We start from the raw sequence: 19,871 nt of genomic DNA, 5'->3' as shown, positions 1-19,871 counted from the left end.
TCCCATTTTGTGCTCCAGAATGGAGATTATTTTTGTACCAAACCAAAGGACTTTACATTTATCTTTGTTAAAATTCACCTTATGATTTCTGGTATATCATTCTTTTTAGTAATATATCTGTCATCTAATATGTTAGCTATTTCTCCCCCATTTGTTGAGTCTGCAAACCAGTTCTCATGTGTCATTGCATCCTGCCCTCTTATCATTATGATTACTCACTTCTTGAAAACTCTTTATCTTTATTAATGTCCTTTCTAAAAATTGTGGAATAAAATGCTCTAAAGATAGTTAGAATCTGGTGGGAAGCAATAAGACATCCACTTGATAAGGGGGTATTATGCCCTTATAAAATAGCTTAAAATCAAATCAAGAGGAAGAATGCTATAGTGCAATGGTTCTCAAACTATTTGCCCTCAAGATCTCTTAAAATTCTTAAAAATTATTAAATACCCCCTTCTCCAAAGAGCTCTTGCTTATATGGGTTATATCTATTGATATTTACTGCATAAGAAATTAAATTGTCTTTACAATATTATGAAAATAGTTGTGAACCGTGATGGACTTGGCTCTTTTCAACAATGAGGTGATTCAAGGCAATTCCAGTAGGCTTGTGATGGAAAGAAACATCTGCATCTAAAGAGAAGACCGCAGACTGAATGTGGGTCACAGCATAGTATTTTCACTTTTTTGTTGTTTGCTTGTTTTTTTCCTTTTTCCTTTCCCCCATTTTTGATATGATTTTTCTTGTATAGTATGATAAAAGTGGAAATATATTTAGAGGAATTGCTCATGTTTAACCTGTATTGGATTACTTGCTGTCTAGGGAAGGGGGAAGATGGAGAGGAAGGGAGAAAAATTTGGAACATAAGGTTTTGCAAGGGTGAATGTTGAAAACTATCTTTGCATGTATTTTGAAAAATAAAAAATATTTAAAAACAGGTAAGTAAAAGAAAAAAATAGCTGTGACCTCATTGATCCCCCCCTGAAAAGGTGTTTAGAGATTGCTGGGGGTCCCCAGATCACAATTTGAGAACTATTGTCATAGTAGATAGAAGACTGATTCAGTTAGACTGTTATCAAATTCTGCTTTACATATTTAAAGCTGTGCAACTATTATTAGCAAGTCATTGACCGTCTTCATGACCTTGAGAAATCTTTAGTATAAATTCTAGAAAACTTGCTGGGAATATATATGGGGAGAGTTTCTGTACTCACTGTAGTATAGTAATACTCTGTACCAATTGTAAGAAACTGAGCTCCATTTGACTATTGCTTCAATCCAGAAGTAATTACCTTTGTTAGGGAAGAAGACTTATTAATTGAATCAGTCAGTCAGAACTGAATATGAACGAGACCTGTACAATTCTTTAAATAAATCAAAGCCATTACAGGAGAGACTTGGTCACCCCTAAAGAATTCATATAAAAGGGAGGAACTATCTCAGAACGACGGAATCAGAAGGCTAGAAGGGAAGGGAAAGTATCTGGGTCATACAGAACTGAGCCAAGAATCAGTAGCTCCTGCACAGCCAACAAAGGGTGAAAGATGGCAGGACTGAGCTTAGTTGAGAAAAGAGATACACCATTTTCAGGGCTCTGCAGAAATCTCAAAGTGGAAGATATGCCATGGACTGATGCCATCATTACTTACTCAAGGTCTGAAGTTCTACAAAAAAGCCTGATTTTTCTCTGACTTTCCTTCCCTGTTTATCTCTTTCTACCCACAGAAACCGTAATATAATTTGTTGTTTTGTTACCAGAACATCTCCAGTAACCTGAATTTTGCCTCAATTATAAAGAGATCAGGGGTTAAATAGATATAGGTATAAATGTAAATTTATGCAGAGAGCACAATCTCTGCCTGGATGTTGGGAATTTTCCTCACTGGAGGCTTGGAGAGATTGTAATTAAATTGCTAACTTTTATTTTAAAACGAACTCCTTAAAGCTTCAGCGAAGGGAAGCATGTGGATCTTAGGGGCCATTATATTGCCCCTAGGCATAAAATGAGCTAATTATTATAATATGGTGTTATACAATGGAAGCACAGGTTCAGATAAAAAAAATTGGGACAATATTTTCCCTCCTCCAGTTCTGTGGCACTGTATTTACCCTTTATGGTCCTTTAAAGATCATTAACACTATCTCAGCAATTGCATCTGCTGACTCTGTAAAAACCTTTTGAATTGTTCTCATTGAGGGCAGCCAGATAATCTCTCTTTTTTCGGAAGGTGCTGTATAGTATTTAGAACTTGATCAGTCATTGAAGATACCAAGAGCATCAGGTCGTTGCCAATCATTTTGACATTGTCATGTTAGAGGCTTTGCTGTCTCCGAAAGAGAGAATGAGGTTGATGACTTTGCACAACTCTGTCTCACAAATAAATTAAGATCACCCATGATATCATCGATCTTCTTTGAAAATGAAGAACAAATAAAAATTATTACATTTTTGGATCAGATGTGATTTCTTTGGTATAAGGAGTTCCAAGTGAGGAAGCTCAAGTAAGCATCTTCTCTGAAATTTCTAGTCTTTAGACTTACGCGCATTGAGAACTCAAATGATTCACCCAGGGAGTCAAGTAAGTCAAGTTGTTACCCACGACACTAGTATGTGTCAGAGTGGAATCTCATGCCTTCTTGTCTTTGAGACCAGTGGTCCATCCACTATACCATGAAGTTTAGCACAGTGCTTGGTACACAGTAAGTGCTGAATGCTTGTCTCCTTCCTGTTTTAGCATCCCATACTGCCTTTTTTGTATTTGTGTTTTCGACTTGCTATTTTTGTTCTTTCTTTTCTCATTCAAAGATAATTCTTTTTGACAGAGAAAATAAAAACAAAGTAAGAGTTAAATAGTTCTATCCTCCTTCCAACATCTGTTATCATTAACACAGGCAGCTAGATAGTTAATTACAGTAGGTAAGGATATTAGATTTGAAATCAGGAAAGTCTGATTTAAAAATTCTTCATCAGATACTTGTCACTAAACCTTTTCTATCTATCCTGAGTTTCCTCTTCCATAAAGTTGAGATAATGATTGTTGTGATGAGCAAATAAGATGTAATAAGATAACATGTTTTTCACCTTAAAGAGTTTTATGAATACTATTATTATTGTTGTTGTTATAGTTATTAATTTATATACTAAGATATAATCCTCTCCTTTTTCATCATCCTCTTTTTCCTCCAAGATAAATTAAATAAATTATTAAAAATTCTTACTGTGTGTACTATCTTCAGCTAATTCTAACTTTGGTCTTCATTTTTCTTTAAGGATCACACTATTCATTACTTTGTCTTGTCTAGTACAGCTAAGTAGGGACTTGTCTAGTACAGCTAATAAATGTCTGAGGCAACTTGGAACACAGGTCTGTCTCTCTGACTCCAATTACAAAGCTCTATATCGGATCCCATGTAGGAGCAAGAAAATGCCTAGAAGCATTTCTTCTTATTGGTCAGAATTAGATCCAGGATATCAATGTCCTCTCACTTCTTTTTTTACTTGTTTTTAAATTATTTTTTGTTTTATTATGAAATTGATGAAAATTAGCATTTCCATAAACAATGAACACAAAAAGAGGACTGTTTAAAGAAGTGAATCTTGGTGCAATACAGCTTGGGTTGCAAAAATATTCATTAAATTTAATATAACGCTACTACCTTCCCTATTTGTCTACAACCAGTTCTAAACTTCTGCTTTCTTCTGCTTTTCTCAGTAAAATGGGAGTAATGATAGCACCCACCATTCAGAGTTATCATGAGGATCTAATGGGATAATTTTTATATAAATATTAATTACAATAGTAATAATTATTATAGTATAGAGTATAAATATAATAATATAATATTCTGTTTATTGGTATCATTAGTGTTATTCTATGTGTTGTTTTGACTGTTTCACCAATGTTCTTTGTTTTCTTGTTTTTCTTGTTCTGATGCTAAATTCCCCCTTAAACACATGGCTCCCCCAAAGCTTTCTCTTGTAAATGATTAAATATGGTCAAGCAAAAAAACAACAACCACTCCATATATTAATTGTGTTTGAAAATAAGTTTCGATTGGTACCTGCAATTCATCACCTCAGTGTGAAAAGGCGGGAGGTTTGCTTCATCATCAGTCTTATGGAAGATTAATTGGATTGGTCTTTTTGAAAAAAAAAAATATTCTGAACTTAAATACCAAATAAAATGATCAAGTCTGTAAGCAAAAAATCAGAGTGACAAAATCTGAGAGTTGGGAGGGATCTCAGAGGCCATCTAAACCAATCCAGACAAAAAGACCCTTTGCTATAACATACCCAACAAATAATCGTCTGACCTCCAAGAAATCTATTCTACATTTAAACAGTTTGAATTGTAAGGACATTTTTTTCTCAACATCAGATCTAAAGTGGCTTCTTTACATTTTTAACCAGTGCTCCTGGTTTTGCCTTTTGAGGCCAAACAGAACAAATCTAACCCCTCCTTCACATATTAACCCTTTGCATATTTGAAGATAGCTATTATCTCTTCTGCTCCAAAGTAAACATGCCCAATTCCTTCAACTGATCCCCATATGGCAAGAACTTAAGTTCCTCACCATCCTGGCTGGCTTACTCTGGACACTCTCCAGCTTATCACTACTCTTCTCAAAATATAGTGCCCAGAACGGAACATAATTCTCTACAATTCTCTGATGATGGCAGAGTATCATTGGAATATATTCTCCCTTATATGCAATACAATTGCATAATAGAATGGAAAAAGATTCTTTTGTTCCTAAAACTTTGAATCTCTATTATGTATAGCTTGTGTTGCCTTCTAAATATATAAAAACTTTAACATGGGACTTTCAAAATTGTCTTGCTTGTCTGTGTTTCCTTCTCTTTTCATCTGTGCATTTTAAAAATTCTTCATTGACTCGCCTTTTTTTCCCCTTTTCACTTTTTCTTGGCAACCTCATTACAATCCCTTCTCTTTCCTTCCTAGTTTTCCACCATGATTGAAAAACAAAACAAAACTCTTGTAATTGTACTGGAGGCATAGTGCATGCATAGAACCCATCATCTTGCTTGCCTCTTCCCTTGGAAAATGCTTAGTAGAATGACTTCCTGGATATGAGAAAGGCTCTCCTTCCTTCCCTCTCTCCCTCCTTCTGACTCCCTCACTTCTTCCATCTTCCCTCTCTCCCTCTTTCCTCTCTCTTTCTCTTCCTTCCTCCCTCCTTTCCTTCCTTCCTTCCTCTCTTTCTCCCTCCCTTCCTTCTCTCCTCCCTTCCTCTCTTCCTCCCTCCATTCTTTCTTCCTTTCCTCCCTTCCTCTCTCCCTGTCTCCCTCCTTCCCTTTGTCTTCCCTCCCTCCCTCTCTTTCCTCCCTCCCTTCCTTCCTCTCTCACTCCCTTCCTCCTTCATTTTCCTTCCTTCCTTCCTTCCTTCCTTCCTTCCTTCCTTCCTTCCTTCCTTCCTTCCTTCCTTCCTTCCTTCCTTCCTTCCTTCCTTCCTTCCTTCCTTCCTTCCTTCCTTCCTTCCTTCCTTCCTTCTGTGCTTCTTTCTGGAAGGCCAAATTAAACACTTAAGTACAGAGAAAACAATAATCTTTGATAAACTATGTAAGAAGTTAAACTATGTAAGTTCCTTGCTTGTTGAATCTGCATCACTTTGTATTTGAGAATGTTCAAGTACCTGTTGACTGTTCTGAGACTCTCCTGTGGGGCAATGGGGAAGCAGTTGGAAATACAATGATTACAGGCTTTCCTAGAGACTCTAGAGGACAATGCAGAATGGGAATACGGACGATGAGTGCAGAATACACCCCCACTTATTTGCTGAAGACACCAGATTTTTCAAATAGAGGACAGTGTAATGGCCTATATTTTCCTGTCCAAGAATACAGATTTTAGCACCATTTTCTAGACACTTTCTGATAGCTTCATTTGGACATTTGCTAAGTTCTAGATGCCTGTAGGATTTTATAGGTTTTGAGAGGATCAAAGTCAACACCTGGTAATATACATAGGAAAGCAGTAGGTCTTTCTTACATTCTTCTGTCAGATTACCCAGAGATGCCCCAGTCCCCCTCACCCTGGAATTGCTGCCATCATTTCTACACTTTTCTCTCTGCCTCTGACAGCCCCATGGATTTATAAAAATTTCTGTTTTCTAATTTCAACTGGGTCATGACTACAAGACAATCTTTTTATCCTCAAATTGTTTCTCTAGCTTCCCATCTGACAAATTAGATGTTTTAAAACTTTTGTTTTCTTCTCAAGTTCTAACACTTTTGTTTTCTTCTCAAGCTTCCCACAGCAATCTCTTTTCCTGCCATCTTAGCTGAGGTATCACTGATAAAATCTCGGCCATTTGTCTCCGATTTTTTATCCCTGTCTAATAATCCTCCTGCATTATCTCTCACTATTTTCTCCTTCATTGCCATTCCTGATAAAGAGATGGTCCTTGTTTTTGCCAAGGGCACCTCCTCTACATATAACCTTGATCTTATTCCCTCCCACCTCTTCCTGATGATTGTTCCACTTTCACTGATCCTTTCTAATTTTTAATCTCTTCTTGTGTTTTACACATACACTGGCCCTGAGGCTCACCCCACCATGTTTTCTCATTCTAAAAAATAAAACAAAACAAAAAAGCAATAACAAAACCAAAAATTCCTCACTAAACCATACCCTTCTGGCTATCCCGCTATCTCTTTTTTCCCTTTTCAGACTAACTCCTACAAAAAGGTGTTTATATTCATTGCTTCTATTTCCTTTCTTCTAAAATCTTTTGAATCTGGTTCCCAAACCTCATCATTCATTTGAAACATATTTCTCCAAAATCTCCAATTATTTTTTAATTGCTCCATCTGATGGACCCCTGAGATGCCTACCCAGGGACCCCTAACTCAGAGACACTTTGTGAACTAACTTGGACCTTGTGACATAACTCTTGCAACAATATTCCAGGGTGCAAGGAAATGTCCCTGTCAGCAAGCTATTTTTATGCACTCTGGCCCCACATTTGCTGACTATTCCTTTAACCTCACAGTATACCCTGCTCTTAAAAGTAGCCATAGACCAACATCCCCATTCCCTAACTGGATCATCTGTTGGCCAGCTTGGCTGCCCTCCAGAAATCCCCCTTCAAAGCTCTCAGCTAGACCTTAGTTAGACCTTCCTCTGAGTTTAGTCTGCTTTCTTTTGTCATACAAGTCAAGTGACTATGAGAAAATTTCCTTGAATTCTTTCAAGCTGTCTCCAAATCAACAGCATATTAGGTTTTTTTTTTTTTTGTTTGTTTTTGTTTGTTTGTTTTTTTCCCTCAGCCTCTATCCTTTGCAACTTGACTACAACATTGGTGATTGCTGACCATCCTCTCCTGCTTCATACTCTTCAGACTAGACTTTTGTAACACTGATTGATCTCTTAATTCTTCCCTTTCCTGTCTGAATCTTCCTTTGCCAGATGTCCATCCATGTCATAGCCACTGGGAATATATATCAAAGCTCTGTCTTGAACCCTTTTTCTTTTCTCTGTATGCTTTCTAAAGTGGTGACCTCAGCAATTCTCAAGGTTTCAATTATTGATAATGATCTATAACCAAAGCAATACGATCCCATTTCTCTGTTCTTCCCTCTTCACCTAGCTCAGATAACTAAGTTGTTTTTTTTTTTTTTTAAACTTTTTCTCTTTTTAATTTTCTCTTTATGATTCACCCTCTAAAGCTGGTTTGTTTTGCTTGTGACTATTCTTTCCCTGATTCCTTTCTTCTTCTTAACCTCTTTTCTTCTTTCTCATTCTTCCCACTTGTTTCCCTGATGAATTTTATGTAAACACTTCTAATTGCTCTACAGTGTTTATCTTTCTTGGTTTTTCTTGTATTCTGAGTTTATATTCCAAAAATTCTTCTCTTTCATCTAGAATGATTGAATAGCCTCTATTCTAATAAAGAACCATTTCTTCTTTGTAGGATTATTTTAAAGTTTTAAAAGAGTAAGTTATTGTTATTTTTGAAAGCCTTTTCCTTTAAAAATATCATATTCCAATTTTTTTTTCTTTTTAAAGTAGTTACAATTGGTAATTGGACCCTTTCCATCTGATTGCTTATAGTATTGTTCTTGACTTGAAAGTTCTGGATTTTAGCAATAATATTAATAATGTTTTCCATTTGAATTTTTTGGGGAAGTAATAAGTGAATTTTTTCTACTTTTCACTTTGTCTTCTGGAATAGGCCTATGTTTTCTTTTATGATTTCTTCAAAGTTTTAAAGTATTTTTGTCAAGATTTTAAAAGAATACAATAATTTATAAATTGTCTTTATTTGACCTACTTTTCAGGTCATATGTTTTGATAGTTGATTTCTTAATTTAGACTTTTGACTTTTTTTCTAATGATTTTTGCTGTCCCATAAAATCATTGAGTTATGTTTGTTATATTTCATTTTTCATTGAGGAAAATCCATGGATAAGCTTGTCCACATTTTGTTTTAAGCTATTTCTTTTTTCCCACAAAGAGCTCTAATTGCATTTTTTCCCCTCTTGCTTTAATTTCTTCAATCACCTTTGGAGTCCTTGTGGCCATACCGTTTTCCCTTTGAGGCTCTGTTTATACTTATTATGGAGTGATTTCTTCTGCATTTTACCTCTTGGATATTTCTTTTTCTTTGGTACTTCCTCACTGGATTTGGAGCTACCTTCAGCTTACTTATCCCATGCCATCTGCATCCAGAAAAAGAACTATGGAGATCAAATATAAATCAACACATGCTATGTTCACTTCTTTTTTCTGTTTTTTTTTTTTTTCTTCTCCCATGGTTTTTCCCTTTTGTTCTGATTTTTCTCTCCTAACATGATTCATAAAGAAATGTGTATTAAAATTAAATTTAAAAATTATTTATCCTTCCTGCTTCAGCTTCTGGACTGAGGTTTTGTGTCAGGGCTAGGTATTACCCCATTTTTGCTTTTAGATGGAGTAGGTATACCCTAGGTGCTGCTGCTGCTATAGTTCTGAATGAGTTGGCTGGCATAAAGCTTCATTCTCTGACAAGATCTCTGGCTTTTGCCTGTCCTTGGAAATGCAAAGAAGGTGATAAAGCCTCAGCCCATCTCTGACTCCTTCTCCTACACAATCCCAACTGTAGTAAGTTGGTTCTGTCCTCTGATAACACTTTCAATTTCTCTTCTAAAAGGAATGCCAACCTGTCCTTGGTACCTATATAACAGCTATTTGGCCACAGCAAATTCTCATTATGCTTCATACTTGAGGAAGCAAAAGTCTGAATTCTCAGGTCCCTATTAATTTTGTTGGAAGCTCTTGTAGGTCTCTCTAGTGGTGAACTGTTGCTATAAACTGTCTGATCTTCTAAGGAAAGCTTTATTTATTTATGACAATCTTTTGCTGAGCTGTTCGTGGGTATTTAATTGACCATTAGTCACTTCCTGCCAATGATCCAAAGCAAACAGAAGCTGAGCGCAGCTTGTATTTAGAAGGGGATTTATAGATATTCATCATTGAGGATTATACCTCTTCCTGCCCTTTCTACTCTCCCACTTCAGTTTCCAGGATTTCGGTTTTTCTCCTGCTCTTTGTCTGCCTTTCATTGTTCATAAATAGTCATCCACTTACTCTTTTGGAGATTCTAATAATATGTCCCTTAAATAACAATCTCATTATTATACAACAAACAGTAAATTCTGTCTGTGGTTTGATTCATAGATGTTTTTCTTCTTACCTGTAAATTGTGTTCCCCAAACTAACATGGGTACATTTATTATAGGTGAGCACTTTGCTACAAGACAGTTACAAATGAAGAAAAAAAAAAAGATGCGATTTCCCAGAAAAAAAAATTCTATATTTCCATTAATCTGGTCTTGGATACTTGCCTGAATATGCAATTCTCTTAGATATAGTTAGCTTCCTTTATACAGGGGAGCCTGGGAGGTGGAGGATGTAGAATGGATTTAGAGACTGAATGAATACAGGGAATAGGGTTTGGGAGGTAAGAAAGAGAGAGGCATCTTACATCCTGCTGCAGTTGGTCCACTGAGTATGTGATCTCCTTTGCTCTGGGTTGGCCATAGTTCTCAGACAGAGTCTGGTTCAGATGTTGTTTTAGCTCATCACTTAGCTGGAGAGAGAGAGGGAGAGACGAAGGGAGGAAAAGAGGGAGAATGAGAGAGGGGGGGAGAGAGAGAGAGAGAGAGAGAGAGAGAGAGAGAGAGAGAGAGAGAGAGAGAGAGAGAGAGAGAGAGAGAGATCAGAATGAGAAAGTATAACTTAGACACGACCTGCTTTTAAGAATCTTCATGTCCCACATCCATCCATCCTCATGGCATGCAAGTTACTATGAGTTGATCAGCAATGATGGTATTCCTTGGTGCTGATCAGAATGTAGCCCTTTGCCTTAGTTTCCCTATGGATGCGACCCAATTTCCTACAGAATCAGGTCCCAACTCCTTAACCTAGCTTTCAGTGATCTCCTTTTCTGGAAGAGAGAGTGAGGCTCTCTGTTTCACTGAAATCCAACGGAAGCAGAAGTGCTTGAGATGCCATTGGTCTTGTTGAGAACAAAGAACGAATGACAACAAAGATTCTGCATGAGGGGAGTATTTCCAGAGCAGGGAATGTGCCACACATATTTCTTACACTGTGGTTCATTATTATTATGGTCAGAGTTTAAATCTTCTCCTTCCATGGGTGTTGTGTGTATTTGGGGGAAGGAGTGAACCTGAGTATTAGGAGAAGATTTTGTTTATTAAACATGTTTACCATGTTACCTGCAAAATAGCAGCTGCCCTCTGGGAACCCAACCTCTGATTCAAAAAGCAGCTGGGAAAGGCTACTATTTCCCCTCCTCTTCCTCTTCCTCCTCTTCCTTCTCTGTTTTCATTTTTGATGTCTTGAAATATAGCTCTGAAAATAGAGCCCATTGTATTTTAAAGGGAACTATATGACTATATCTTTAATTACAAATCATTCTGGCTTTCACTGAATGATCAATAATGACCAGCTCAAGCCTTTGTCTCATTGTTTAGGTTTTAATGTCTTAGAAAAATTATAAATAGCAGTTCTGGAAACTTTGAAGTTTCTCCTCCCATATAGATGTCTTTGGGGTGATAAATTGGGCCAATTTTTAATTCTTACTTACTGATACTGACACCTCAGAAACCCTTAATTTAAAAAGGCCAAGGTGACCCACTGCATCCTGGACTCTGGAGGAGAAAGCAAGACTGATGACTTTGCACAACTCTGCCTCATTTAACTCTAATTTACACTCAAGTCAAGATATTTATGTCATTGGTACTCTTTGAAACAAGGGACAGACAACAATAACAAGAGCAATAACAGTCATCTCCTGTCACTTACAGAAAACTTCTTCTACAACCAAGATGGTAGAGTCATTGACTCTTAAAAATGAGTTATTCTTGCTAACTTCTGCATCTTTGCCTGTGATTAATTCTCACTTATCTAAATTCTACCATTTTTTTTTGCTGAGGCAATTGGGTTAAGTGACTTGTCCAGAGTCACATAGCTAGGAAGTGTTAATATCTGAGGATGTATTTGAATTCAGGACCAGTGCTCTATCCATTGCATCATCTAGCTGTCTCCTAGCTATCTATCAAGACTTGGTTTGAAATTTCTTTTTCCTTGAAGGGGTTCCTAACTACCCAAATCATCAGGGCTCTCTCCCTATCTAATTTCCTATAATACTCATTGCCTATCTTATAGATGGATTTTTAGAGCCGGGAAACCCCTTAGAAATCATCTATAAATATCTCTGGTCAGGGGTGACCTGTTCAAAATGACATGGTAAGTGGCAAATCTGAGATTCATACTAGATTCTCCTATCACTAAATTCAGGGTTATTCCCATTATACCATACTGCCTAGTATTTCTGTAATTTTCAGTTTCTAAATTGAATGGGTATCTTTAAGTGGAAGTAAATGACAATGTAACAGGCACATTTCAGGGCGCATTTCTGTTCAGATGTAGGCTCTGAGCTTTCTTTCTGTGAGAGTCTTTAATCATAAACTTTTAGAGGACAAGGAACTTGATATTTTTCTTTCAATTCTCTGTATCATCAGCCATAGTTCCTTACACATAGATGGTACTCATTAAATATTGATTTATTAATTAGGTTCTTAAATCATTGACTAAATTATTGAACCTAGGGTTGAGAAGGAAATAAACTCATCCTCTGGCTTTAGGGAAGAACTGCTCCATAATTATCTCCGATTGAGGCTCTGACCTTTCTGTCTGACATAGCCACCATGCAAATTCAGGCTTTCATTCCTCTTGCCTGGATTAATGCAATTGGTTTTAATTGCTTGGTCTCTCTCCATCCAGTGTCTCCCCTTTCCAATCCCTTCTCTTTATAGCTGCCAAAATGATTTTCTTAAAGTACAAGTCTGGTCTTGCTGTGCAATAAATTCTAGGCCTTCCAGCTAACTGTAGGATCAAATACAAACTTCTCTCTTTGGCATTTAAAGTTCATCATAATCTGGCTCCAGACCATTTCTCTGGGTGTTTTACACATTTCTGCCCCTCATGAGCTGTCTAGTCTTGCCAAACTGTCTTTGGTATCTCTTTTTACACATGACATTCTATCTCCCCATCTCCATGTCTTTGAACAGGGTGTCTCCCATTCCTGGAATGCACTCTCCTCTCATCTTGGGCTCTTAGAATTCCTACTCCTTGCAAAGGTTGGCTCAAGCCCCATTCCTACATGAGGTCTTTCCTGATCCCCCAGATGTCGGGAGGAATCCCTTTAAAACATCTTGCTTTTATTTGATTTATATATTTTGTATATACTTGTACATGTATGTGTCATTTCTCTAGCTAGAATACAAGTTTCTTGAGGAAAGAATGGCTTTTTTTTGTCTTTGTATTTAAAAATTTTTTTCAATAGTATTTTATTTTTCCAAAAACATGTAAAGATAGATTTCAACATTCATTTTTGTAAGACTTTGTTTTCCAAATTGTTCTCCTTACCTCCCCCCTTCCCCAAGACAGCAAATTCTCTGACATAGATTAAATGTGTGCAATTCTTTTACACCTATTTGTCATTTTATGCAAGAAAAATCAGACCAAAAGGAAAAAAATGAAAGAAAAACTAACAAAAAAGGTGAAAATACTATGTTTTGATCTATATTCAGCCTCCAAAGTTCTCTTGCTAGATGTGGTTGCCATTTTCCCATCCTAAGTCCATTGGAATTTCCTTGAATCACTGCATTATTGAGAAGAACCATGTCTATCATAGTGGATCATCATATAATCTTGTTATTAATGTGTATAATGCTCTCTTGGTTCTTCTCACTTCACTTAGCATCAGATTATATAAGCGTTTCCTGGCTTTTCTGAAATCAACCTGATCTTCATTTCTTGTAGAACAATAATAATCCATTATCTTCATCATGCCATATTATATTTGGCCATTGCTCAGTCGATGGGCATCCACTCAATTTTCAATTCCTTGCACTAGAAATATTTCTGTACGTATGACTCCCATCGTCTCTTTCGTGACGTCTTTGGGATACAGACCCATTAGTTTGTCTTTGTAGTCTTAGCACAAGGCTTAACACATCATAGACACTTTGATTTCTTTTAAAGAACCTTTGCTATGATATGAAAAGATGCTCCAAATCCTTAATAATCAGAGAAATGCAAATTAAGACAACTCTGAGATATCACTACACACCTGTCAGATTGGCTAGAATGACAGGAAAAGGTAATGCAGAATATTGGAGGAGATGTGGGAAAACAGGGACACTGATACATTGTTAGTGGAATTTGGAACTATGCTCAGAGTTATCAAACTGTGCATACCCTTTGATCCAGCAGCATTGCTACCGGGCTTATATCCCAAAGAAATATTAAAGAAGGGAAAGGGACCCATATGTGCAAGAATGTTTGTGGCAGCCCTCTTTGTGGTGGCCAGAAATTGGAAACTGAGTGGATCCCCATCAGTAAAGGAATGGCTGAATAAGTTATGGTATATGAATATTATGGAATATTATTGTTCTGTAAGAAATGACCAACAGGATGATTTCAGAAAGGCCTGGAGAGACTTAACATGAACTGATGCTGAGTGAAATGATCAGAACCAGGAGATCATTATACACTTCAATAACAATACTATGTGATGATCAATTCTGATGGACGTGGCCATCTCCAACAATGAGATGAACCAAATCAGTTCCAATAGAGAGAGCAGTAATGAACTGAACCAGCTACACCCAGCGAAAGAACTCTGGGAGATGACTATGAACCACTACATAGAATTCCCAATCCCTCTATTTTTGTCCACCTGCTTTTTGGATTTCCTTCACAGGCTAATTGTACACTATTTCAAAGTCCGATTCTTTTTGTTCAGCAAAACAAATGTTTGGTCATGTATACATATATTATATTTAATTTATACTCTAATATATTTAACATGTATTGGTCGACCTGCCATCTGAGGGAGGGAGTGGGAGGGAAGGAAGGGAAAAATTGGACAAATGGTTTGGCAATTGTCGATATTGTAAAATTACCCATGCAAATATCTGGTAAATAAAAACTATTAAAAAAAAAGAATCTTTGCTATGAATAATCACAAAGAACTCATGATGGAAAATGCTATCTGCATCTAGAGAAAGAACTCTGCATGCACATTGAAGTATGCTATTTTCATTTTTTTGTGTGTTTTTTTCTTTTTGGTCTGTTTCTTCTTCCACAATGTGACTAATATGGAAATAAGTTTTACATGATTGCATATATATCATATATAAAAACCTAACATATATGTATATATACATATATTTGTGTGTATGTTTATATATATGTATATATACAATTTTATTTTATTCTATTTTGATTTAACATATATATCACCTGAATTACATACTGTTTTAGGAAGAGTGAGGGGAAACAAAGAGGGAAGGAGAAAAATTTGGAATTCAAAATTTTGTGAAAATGTTAATATTGTCTTTATATATAATTAGAAAAATAAATGCTATTAAAAATGAAAAAAAAGAAGAATCTTTGTGATGATGAAGCAATAAAGCAATCGAGAAGAATGAGCTGCTGGTAGACAAATTTGTCAGAGATATAGGGACATTTGGGGATATGGCAATCTTTCTGCCTCTCTATCTGCCTCATTTTATTCCCTCTCTTTTCCTACTCATAGAATACATAAAGATGAGACCTTGAAGGAAGATCCCAGAGGCAGAAAGCTAGTCTACTCACCTTTTGGTAATAAAGATGGGCAAGAACTCCGGCCACCAGCTCAATGAGGAAGATGACAAGCAACAGGCCAAAATACTAGGAACAAAAAGAAAATACAATCATTTGGGTTGGATTGTAGAAGCTGGGGTGTGTGGAAACTAGACTAGTAAAACTAAACTGGCTTCTTGCACCATCAGCATTGATTTCAAAGAAAGAAAGAGGAAAGAGATGGCTTCCACTAGTGAAAAGGCTATTATGTAGAAAGGGAGTAGATCTATTCTGTTGACTCCAGAGTAGAGGAGTACACCAATGGGTAGAAATCATAGAGAGGCTGATTATGGCTTAATGTAAGGTAGCTTTTTCCTAACAATTAAGTTTTTCAAAAATGGAATGTCACCTAAAGTAATGAGGTCCCTGGTGCTAACGGTGTTCAAGTAAAATTCCTCAGGGACTTCTTGTTGGGAATATTGTCTATGACATAGGGCATATATTTGAGCTCAAGTTCTCCTGATTCCAAGTCAACAATAAGTTAGGAGTTGACTTGGAATCAGGAGGTTGTTATTGTTGTTGAATTGTTCAGTCATGTCTGACTCTTCATGATCCCAATTTTTTATTTATTTTTTATGTTTTGCAAAGATACTGGAATGGCTTGCCATTTCCTTCTCTATCTCATTTTACAGAGGAGGAAACTGAGGCAAACAGGGTGAAGTAACTTGCCCAGGGTCACATAAGTTAGTGTCTGAAGTCAGATTTGAGCTCAGGAAGATGAGTCTCTCTACTTGGCCTAGCTGTTTTTCTCTGGAAAAAGGGAACTTTTCCTCTCTTCTCTTGACAATCTCTTTCTTAGTGGTCTCAACAAATCCCATGTATTCAATTGTCATCTTTATGCAGCTGATTCTCATATCTACATATGGAGCTATAATCAATCTGCTAATAAGATAATCTAGCACCATATCTGCCCTGCTTTTTGAATATCTTGAATTGGATATCCCAAAGGTATCTCAAACTGAATTTATTATCTTTTCCTATAAATTTGCTTCTCTGCCTGACCTCCCTATTTTTGTTATGGGCACTATTATCATTTTAGCCACCTAGTTTCACAACCTAGGAGTCTTCCTTAACTCTTTACTTTTAACCAGTTGCGGGGTCTTATTGATTCTGCCATCAGAATATCTACAATCCTGTTGGCACATTTGTAGTATAACCATCCCAGGCCATACCCTTGTCATCTCTTACCCAGACTATCATAGCAATAGCTCCCCAGCTGATATTTCTTCAAACAACTTCTACCCAGTCCAATCCATCTGTACCATAGCTGCCAAACTAATATTTGTAATTCACAGTTTGACCATGTCAATACCCTGCCTTTAGATGCTTCAGAGTTTTTTCCATTTCCTTAGGATAAAATACAAAATTTCTTGGCATTTAAAGCACTTCATAACCTGACTCTTGCTGAATTTTCGAGCTGATTATACATGACTCCTACTCCCACACTCCATATTTCAGGCAACTAACTCTTTGTTCTTCCCCAATTTTCCCTTTCATCTTCATGTCTCAGTGCAGGTTGCCCCCTACCTTGAATGTTTTCCCTTTTCACCTCTAGTTCTTGGAACCATTAGCTGTCTTCCAGACTCACCTCAATATCACCCCTTTAAAGAAATCTTTTCCTGATTTCACTAGTTGCAAATTTCCTCCTACATCAATGTGTACTCTATTTTTGAAATATAGCTTTATTTACTTATCTCTCTCTCCCATTCCCTCCCTACCCATTGAGAAAGCAAGGTTTACAAAACCTATTACAAATATGAAATCACTTAAAAAAGAAATATTGTATCCAACACATAAAATATAAGCTTCTTGAAGGCAAGGACTATGTCTTTTTTGGTCTTTATGCCCCCAGAGCCTAGCTTAGTACCAGCTACAGAAAAAGCAATTAATATAAATGTTTGTTGATCGACTGATTGGTTCCACTGACTCCAAGAGAAGTTCTGAAGAGCTCAACTTTCTCTCCCCCCTCCCAATTTCTTCTCTCTTTTGGCAATTGGCTCCCGCCTAGTCTCTGGAGGTGGGTATAATTTAACATCTGCTGGGTTGGCTACGTGGCACTCTAACAACAGTGATTAGAATGTTTTGCCTCATTAACTTGTTGATTTTCAGGCTTCACGGTGGTAGTGCACCTGTGAGTCCTACAAAGCAGGAGTAATGTGCCATTAGAATCTGCGGAGGAAGCCGGGTGTCTTCATTAAACGTAGGATGTTGGCCATGAAGAAGGTGAAATCTCTGAATATCCTCAGAGTCCTTCCCCTTCCATTGACCCTCAATCCAAAGTTAGATCTCAATCCCAAACCTGATTTCTCTTTGATCTGTGAATTGTGTGTTAATGGCTCAGCCCCATGCTGGCTCCTGGGAAAAATACCAGCTATAGCTGATGTTGAAGGGAATGGGGAGGAGGAGGAGTGGAAAAGATTAAAAAAATAAAGCAGTTTATATCTTGATTTAGTGGCAAGTTAAATTAGTACATGTCATCTCCTTAAAGGCATGTTCTAAGGAATCACACAGGCTGTCAGACCTGAGCTGAGTTGTCAGAAGTTGGGAGATATCTCAAAAAGATAAAATAAAATGCCAAAGGATGTTCCTTTTCTTTAGCCCCCTCCTTCTTCCAGCTAACAAGTTCTGATGGACAAAACACCTTGGGAGAAAAGTCAGTGTCTGGCTCCTAGAACAAGGATAAGGTCAAGTGGATGCTTTTCCTATGGGTGCCACTAATGACAGACATCACTTTGTAGGGCTGTGTGACCAAAGACTCCTAGTCACTGGACTCCCAGATGGAGTGGCTAAGGAGGATTCTGAAAGAAGTTTAAAAAAGGATTATTTATATAGTGGGGTGGGGTGGCACTGAATCATGAGTACCCGGGGCTTTAAAAAGCCTCAGGGATCTAGTGGGCAAGCTTTTCTTCATCCCAACCAATTTACATTTATTGATTCTATTTATATAATTACAATTGTTTGATTCTGGTGCCCGGAATGGCCAGAGACTTGGCTCAATGATGCTAAGACCTTGGTCTCATTGGATGTCTCCAAGAAAAGGCTGGATGACTGCTCACTGGATATGCTGCAGAAGGGAATTGTGTTCAGTATGATTCAGAATAACTGGCCTCTAAGAGTGTTTCACTGAATACAGAAATAATTATTATAATAATTATTATCATTATGAATTCAAATTCAATTATTGTTTTTAAAAATACCTATTGAACTAGTTTAAGCCACGACTATATTTAATTGTATTTGTCCAAATATAGAATGCTTTACAGTAGAGACTATACCTATAATATGAGATTTCTTTGATTTTTAAAAAAAAATCAATTTTATTTGATTTTAATGTCCTCATTTTCTCTCTCACATTCCCTCCCCTCCTCATTAAGAGAGCAAGAAATGCAAAACTCATTAGTTTTGACATCGACCTCCTGATATCATGGTCTTCTTCAAGAATGATGAACATTAACAAAAACTTGAACTCAAGTTCTATTCATAATAGTTGCTAGAATCAGCTCTCTATCCATAATAGTGACTCATACAAAATTACCCATGTTACAAATCAGTTATGAAATTTGTTAAGCATTTTTTATTTAGATAAATTTCTTGTTCATTTTTATTTCTATTGTTTTTTCATCTTTGTAACTTTGTTAATCATTATCTTAATGAGAATTTGATTGTGAGTTTCTATATAAGCTAATTATGGGAAACAATTCAGTCTCTACCCTACTTTTTTTTTCTTTCTTTCTTTTCTTTTTCTTTTTTTAATTAATTAATTAATTACTTTTTTGCTGAGGCAATTGGGGTTCAGTGACTTGCCCAGGGTGACCCAGTTAGGAACTGTTAAGTGTCTGACACCATATTTGAACTCAGGTCCTCCTGATTTCAGAGCTGGTGCTCTATCCACTGCACCACCTAGCTGCCCCTTAGTATTTATTTTCAAAAAACTAGTGAATAAGAACAAAACTGAGTCACTCCAAACAAATTTCTGCATTTGCCATGTTCTCTGCTCCCTTCTCCCCAAAACCCAAACCAAAATCAAATCAAGAAAAAGAAAAAAAAAATGTGCTTCAATCAGAGTCTTTGTTGGATCAGTTCTTTACCTGGATAGATAGATTTTTTTTTTTTTTATGATGAGTACTTCAGAATTTTGGTGAGTTACTGTATTGATCAGAGTTCTCTTTCACAATTGATTATCTTTACAATATTACTGTTACTTTGTAAACTATTTCCTGGTTCTGTTCATTTCACTTTGTATCAGTTCATATAAATCTTTTTTTTTGTTTTTGTTTTTATTTTTTTTTATTATATATATATATATATATATATATATATTATAATATTATCCCTTGTATTCATTTTTCCAAATTACCCCCCCTCCTTCTATTCCCTCCCCCCGACGACAGGCAATACCATACATTTTACATGTGTTACAATATAGTCTAGGTACAATACATGTGTGTGAATATCATTTTCTTGTTGCACAATAAACAATAGAATCCGAAGGTACATGCAACCTGGGCAGACAGATATTAGTGCTAACAATTTACATTCACTTCCCAGTGTTTCTTCTCTGGGTGTAGCTACCTCTGTCCATCATTGATCAACTGGAAGTGAGTTGGATCTTCTTTATGTTGAAGATTTCCACTTCCATCAGAATACATCCT

General features: G+C 36.6%; 1 protein-coding gene across 2 annotated transcripts in view; it reads right to left on the bottom strand.

Annotated features, from left to right (window-relative positions):
• Positions 1-19,871, bottom strand: part of TSPAN11 (tetraspanin 11) — a 151,068-nt gene that overhangs the window by 15,907 nt on the left and 115,290 nt on the right. For both annotated transcript variants that reach the window (XM_074269258.1, XM_074269257.1), the window contains exons 4-5: positions 15,193-15,267; positions 9,989-10,093 (exon numbers count right to left, since the gene is read on the bottom strand). In XM_074269258.1, the coding sequence (XP_074125359.1) occupies positions 9,989-10,093; positions 15,193-15,267 (180 nt within the window). The remainder of the gene's footprint in view (positions 1-9,988; positions 10,094-15,192; positions 15,268-19,871) is intronic.

This window comes from Sminthopsis crassicaudata, chromosome 5, assembly GCF_048593235.1.
Source record: "Sminthopsis crassicaudata isolate SCR6 chromosome 5, ASM4859323v1, whole genome shotgun sequence".
NCBI lineage: Eukaryota > Metazoa > Chordata > Mammalia > Dasyuromorphia > Dasyuridae > Sminthopsis > Sminthopsis crassicaudata.
The sequence above is the reverse complement of the archived record's forward strand: the minus strand, read 5'-3'. Positions and strand labels throughout refer to the sequence as shown.